This window comes from Phacochoerus africanus, chromosome 14, assembly GCF_016906955.1.
Source record: "Phacochoerus africanus isolate WHEZ1 chromosome 14, ROS_Pafr_v1, whole genome shotgun sequence".
Taxonomy (NCBI): Eukaryota; Metazoa; Chordata; class Mammalia; order Artiodactyla; family Suidae; genus Phacochoerus; species Phacochoerus africanus.
Window position 1 is genome coordinate 28,197,991 of NC_062557.1, and position 6,000 is coordinate 28,203,990.

A 6,000-nucleotide genomic window follows, 5' to 3' on the forward strand; every position below is an offset into this window, starting at 1 on the left:
TTTCATTGAAAGTACTTCAATGAAATACTTTCATTCAATTCAAATACTCCAAATATTCTTATGGATAAATATTTTTACTAGTCCAGAGATATTTTATTAGACAAATTCTTGGTTAAATGGTATACACATTTGTAATGGTTACTCTATCATGTACACTGTTATGTGCTTACTATCTGTTACCAAATCCATCTGCTGTGGAGAGTAGCTCCCACAGAGCTGGGCTGGGTCTTAGATTATCTCCAACGACCTTAAGAACAATGAGATTCAACATCTCCATGGACACCTACAGCATACAAGGCTACATAACAGGAGCTGCTTCAAATTCTTATAGGATATGTGCTCTGTTCCAATGGGCCAGAATAGTGGGCTTCTGTGTTCTAAAAATCCTCTCAGTTTTCCTAAGAAAATTGTTGCCCATTGAAGTCAAGGAAGGACCATGTCCTATGCATGTCTATATTTTACCAGTACTTAGGAAACATGCTGATACACAATAGATAGAATGATTAGAGACTCTTGAGTCAAGTTTCCCAATCTGCTTCCTGGTGATCTTGGGTAGTTCAGTTAATTTCTTGAAGCCTCAATTTCCTTAACAGTAAAATAAATATAAGAAAATTTCCCACATGAACATGAGGGGTAAAAACTATAAAGCATATAGAAAATAAATACAAAAATTATAGAAGCAGTAAAGGTAAATGGATTCTACTTACATGAGGTGTATTAGTCAAAATCATGGAAATAGAAAGTAGAATGGTAGTTGCCAGGGGTTGGGAGGCAGAGACGAATGGGAGTTCTTGTTTAATGGACATACAGTTATAGTTTTGCAAGATGAAAAGAATTGTGGGAATAGATGGTGGTTGTACAATAATATGAATATCCTTAATACTGCTGAAATGTGCAAGTAAAAATGGTTAAGATGTGCATTTTACACACATAAAAATTGAGAAAAATTTATCTGATGAATTTGTTGTGGTAATTGATATATACATGCTCAAACATTTTCATTCTCCTCCTTCCTTAACTTTGGAAAATATATGGGTGCCTAGCTGATGTTGAGGGACCTGTGTTTATCTTACCCACTTCCCAAGGTTGGGTGTACCTGGGATGAATACCCAACTCAATGCCTGGTTGAATATAGTGTTGCTTTCTAAAAGTCACAAAGACGAATTCTTACTGACTTTTGCATTATGATGATTTACTTGCCTCTCATTTTGGATTTTAAAGCTCCAGATGTGGGAAGCTTCCAAAATCATCTTGAAGGTTACGAAGCAAACATAAAATCAGGGTAATCAGGAATAAGCCAGCATGTCTTCTAATTCTTCTACTCCATTCTTTGACTCCTTCATCTTACATGGCTCCATCTCCATCCATCCACCCACTCATTTGACTTCATGCTAAGAGCTGGGGATAGTGTGGTGAGTAAAACCAGGCATGGTCCCTGCCCTCATGGAGCTCACAATCACCATTATGTAGAGACTAGAGTGAGGGAAGGAGGTTTTGGGGAATCCACCTGAAATTCCACATTTGCTTTTGTGTTTTTACAGTAAGAGCCAATATCCCTATTCCCTCACCCTTCCTCCAGACACTGAAATAACATTAATTTGTATTAATCCAGAAAAGCTATGTAGCCAGGGTACGGTTTGTTGCACTTTAATTTAAAAATAAATGCTTGACAACATTATGTATGATATCTAATGGTACATCTGCACTGTAGTAATTAACATTGCAGCAGCACCATTTTACCTGTAATGCTAATTACAGTGTTTCCAATGAACTGCTTTGGAGCACAGCATGTTGGAAGAAGTTCTATTATGTAGACCAGGAAACAGAGCTGAATAGAGAAGTTGAAGCTGCAGGGGATACCTGGTTTGCTTCTGGCTGCCACGCAGTTCTCCTTTTTGTTTGATTTTAATTTACTACAAAATGAGATGAGCGATGCAATGCCCATTTTGTGAGAGAAGTAAGTATGGTTGATGAATGCTCAGTGACTTGTCTGGAATCATGTAGCTGGCAGTGGTGGCAAACCCAGGTCTTCTGATTCCAAGTCTAATTATCTTGATGTGAGTAAATGCAAGTATCTCAGATGGAAAATATGTTGGGGATTTTCATTTCTTCTCCAGCCTGGAGATGCAGGGCTTTGACAGTTCCACAGGTAGCAGTACTCTTTGTCAGGAAAATGGAGAGCTGGAAAGGACACTAAGCTGTAGGCTGTTGAAGTTCACCCCAGGAAAAGGCCTGGAGAAAACTAAGGGTCAGGGAAGTCCCTTGGTTTCCTCACTTTCAGACATTTACACTGGTTTGAGACTAGGTAGAACATTGAGGGAAGAGGTAACAGATGCTCCAGACAGATATGCCTGTCAAGACTGTATGTCAATCAATATCATCTTGATAACTTGAAAAGGTCTAAAAGCAATATGTACTTTGCTTTTGCAAAGCAAAAAAAAAATTCCCTCAGTTTTATTTATTTTGTAAAATTGGCTGTTCTTGAATAACAGATACTGTGCTTTGTGGCAGCTTGAGATTAGCCAGTGCCTCTTATTAATGGACCCATCTCCTCTTTCATTCTGCTGACACTGCTGCATTAGAGGGAAATAAATTCAGTCAGTGTGCTTTTACGGTAAGGAGAATTTTCATTCTTTGAAAATGAGCAACAATCCTGTTTATAACAGTCAGCATCTTGATGTAAATCCTTAATTGGTGTCAGATATGATGCTAAGTACTGAACCTGAACTTAATTAATCTTCACAGTTTCTCCCTCACCAAACCCAGCATCAAACCCAGTTTGGTACTTAGACCCACGCCATTTGCTTCCTCTTGGATGGGGATATATGGGGCCAACCCTGTATGGAGTAGAGTCCTCCCACTGGAATACTTGTCCTCCTCAGCCTCTGTGGTGCTTTCCCATCTCGAGGCAAACATCCCATCAGCGAGGGAGCCAGACTCTCATGTCTCTGACCCAGCATGTCTCTATCTCTAGAGCCTGTATGTACTTCTAACTACTTGGAATTATTAGATTGCACAACTGATGACCTAACAACGTTTTCTTCAACATTTCCTTCAAATATGTGTTGATAGTATAGGTACCTTCCATGGTTTAGCGTTCAGAGTGTTCAGGGTTCTCCAGAGAAGCAGAATCGATATAATCAGTATATACACGTAGAAAGAGATTTAATTTATGGAATTGGGTCATGTGATTATGGAGGCTGGCAAGTCCAATGTATGTAGGAGTGCTAGTAGGCTGGAGATTCAGGAAAGAGCTGATGTTGTGTTCAGGTCCTAAGGTCAACTACTGCAGAATTGCTTTTTGCTCCAGGGAGGCCAGTCTTTTTGTTCTACACAGGATTTCAACAGTTGGATAAGGCCCACCCACATTATGAAGAGAAATTAACTTTATTCAATGTCCACAGATTTAAATGCTCATCTCATACAAAAATACCCTCACAGAAACATCCAGAACAATGTTTGGCCAAATATCCAGGCACTGTAGCCCAGCAAATTTAGTACATAAAATAAACCATCATACTTACCTTCAAATCCCATTTGCTTTTTTCACTATATTTTGTTCAATCAGCTTTCAATCAGTTATGCTGAAACCATACATAGCAGGTTGGTATATGTAATATATATTATATATTTTCTATGTCACATAATTTAAAAAGTCAGCTATATTAAACCTGTTCTCCAAACATCAGTCATTTGAAAGGAGAGCCAGTTTGTAATAATGTATGTTTGAGTTATTGAACATTTATAAAGAAACAACTTAATGGTTTTTTGTCAAAAACTATATGCACAACAAGGTAGATTTATCCTTGAGTTTGCAGGGGACCTCAGGGATGATTCTGATGTAAGTCCCTCATGTTGCCAAACTTCCTATTACCAGATTGGAAAAAAAGAGGAAGTGTATCTTTTTTTAAAAAGACTCAAAATAAAAATAAACATATTGACAATCTTTTGGTTTAATGGTAATAGCCTTTGTAAAGTTGATGTTTATTGTGGACAGCTAAGCTCGAGTAAAACTTACCTTCAAATATTCAATAAGTAGTGACTTGTTTGGTGTGATGCAAAGCCTATATGAGGTTTCTACTGTATTCTCTCTCAAGGCAGTCTGACTGAAATCTCCTGTAACTACTCAGAAGTAACTCTGCACAGCTTCCATGGAAATGCAACTCTGCAAATGGAGTATCACACAGGAAAAAGAGTTTAGCTGTGTGAAAGAGAGAGCTGGCCATCTGACATGTACCAGGGCCACTTGCATTCTCAATACAGTTGGGAAAGGCTGGCTGGAGGGCATCCACAAACTCTGAGGACCAGCTATGTGTCAGAAGCCACATCACTTCCTAGATCAGAAAACTAGGTGCAGAGAGGCTAAAGACTACTCAAGGTTATAAGAAGATAGAGGAAGGGCACTAGCACTCAAAAAAAGACTTCATGACCCAAAACTCATGGTCTTCCTGCTGTCTCAGAGAACAACTTTAAATCTACCATAAAGAAGCTGCACTCTATTTCTCAGTGACCTTGTAATCTTTAGAATTTTAAAAATCGTCTTTTATTTTTCAACATGGAGATTGCAGAGGACCTGCTCACTCATAGCAGAGGATTGCTGGCACTCTTGCCTCTAGGATACAGTCTTCTTGAGCAAATTGCTTTTCCGTAATTTGAATGAACACATTGGGCTGATGGCTCTAACTCTAACATCCACAACAGCAGTGGTGATTGTGGTGTGTGCCAGACCCTGCACTTGTGTTTTCGTTTAATTTCTGCACTGCTCATGTTAGGAAGGCATTGTCATTCATGTTCCACAGAAGAAGAGATAGAGGCTCACAGGGGTTACATGACTCTACCGAAAGCTCCAAAGTTAGAAATTGGCAGAGCTAGAATCTAGCTCTGGTCTGTTTGATACCAAATTCTACAGCTCTTAAAGAGAAGAGGTCAGAAATGGGCAGAAAGAGTGTTCAGGAAATCGTTTAGCTTATAAGTAGCTTCTGGGATTAGGGATAAACTGTTAAAGCCCAAATATGTGCCGAATTGGGTTTAATTTGCTTAGCCAGAACAGGCCTGAACCAACCCTTGGGGATTTCTAGACCCTGGGCAGCAGAAGAATCCCAGTCCATACTTGGTGGCAATTTAGAAATGGGTCATACCTGACTATCCTTGTGTTGGCTTGGCAGCTGGGTGACTGAGCTCATGTTGGCTCAATGCCTATAGGAATTAGTTAAGAGGTTTCAACAATCATGTCATATAAATTAGGTGTCCTTTCTTTACAACTGAGGTTTCCTATCATTTGTCTCTGACTGCTCTACTGAGGTGTGTAATAGGTCTTCTCTGAATGTAATCAGTGCGTCTAAGAGATTTAAGGACATCATGTAGTCAGGATTCCTGCAGAGTAGCTCAAGACATAGCTCAAAGGGCTGATTTGTAAAGGCTGAATGCAAGAAGCCAGTGGACTGCTTGCTCATATAGGCACTCTGGAGGTAACACTGCAAGAATAAACAATGTGGCAGAAGCAATTGTAGTCAAGTTATTGGTCTCACTGCAGTGTGGCATATACATAGAATGGCAAAATTGGGTAGTGTAGATTTTAAAGTTAAAAGGACATCAGAGATAATCAACCCCAATTGTTTACTCAATAATCCAGGAAACTGGGACACAGAAATGTTGACAGACTTAACTGAAAATTGTACAAGTTAGTAGCAGACCCAAGACCAGAAATCAACCCAGTTAACTATTTCTTGCTCTGTGCAGCACATCTCCCCTCCTATCATTCTTTCGTTTATCCTTTAAATTATTTTACACAGATGGTACACAAGCACACTAATGCAGAGTTAGAAATGCTGGAGAACTAAGGATGTGGATACACAAATACCATAGCCCATAAAAAATAGAAAAAATTCAGCTTGACATCTGGACACACCATTTGACATATCATTTATCTGAATATGGAGCTCCTCTTGGTGCTTGCCCAGATGTTTTATGCTGTATAGATTTTAGTGTACTGAGTAGAAA

The 6,000-nt window shown here is 39.1% G+C and overlaps 1 protein-coding gene across 1 annotated transcript in view; it reads right to left on the reverse strand.

Annotated features, from left to right (window-relative positions):
• The window catches only part of CA10 (carbonic anhydrase 10), a 129,347-nt gene extending 124,164 nt beyond the window's left edge, over positions 1-5,183 (reverse strand). The window contains exon 1 of the mRNA XM_047756797.1: positions 5,139-5,183. Coding sequence (XP_047612753.1) covers positions 5,139-5,183 — 45 coding nt within the window. The remainder of the gene's footprint in view (positions 1-5,138) is intronic.
• Between the last annotated feature and the right edge of the window lie 817 nt (positions 5,184-6,000).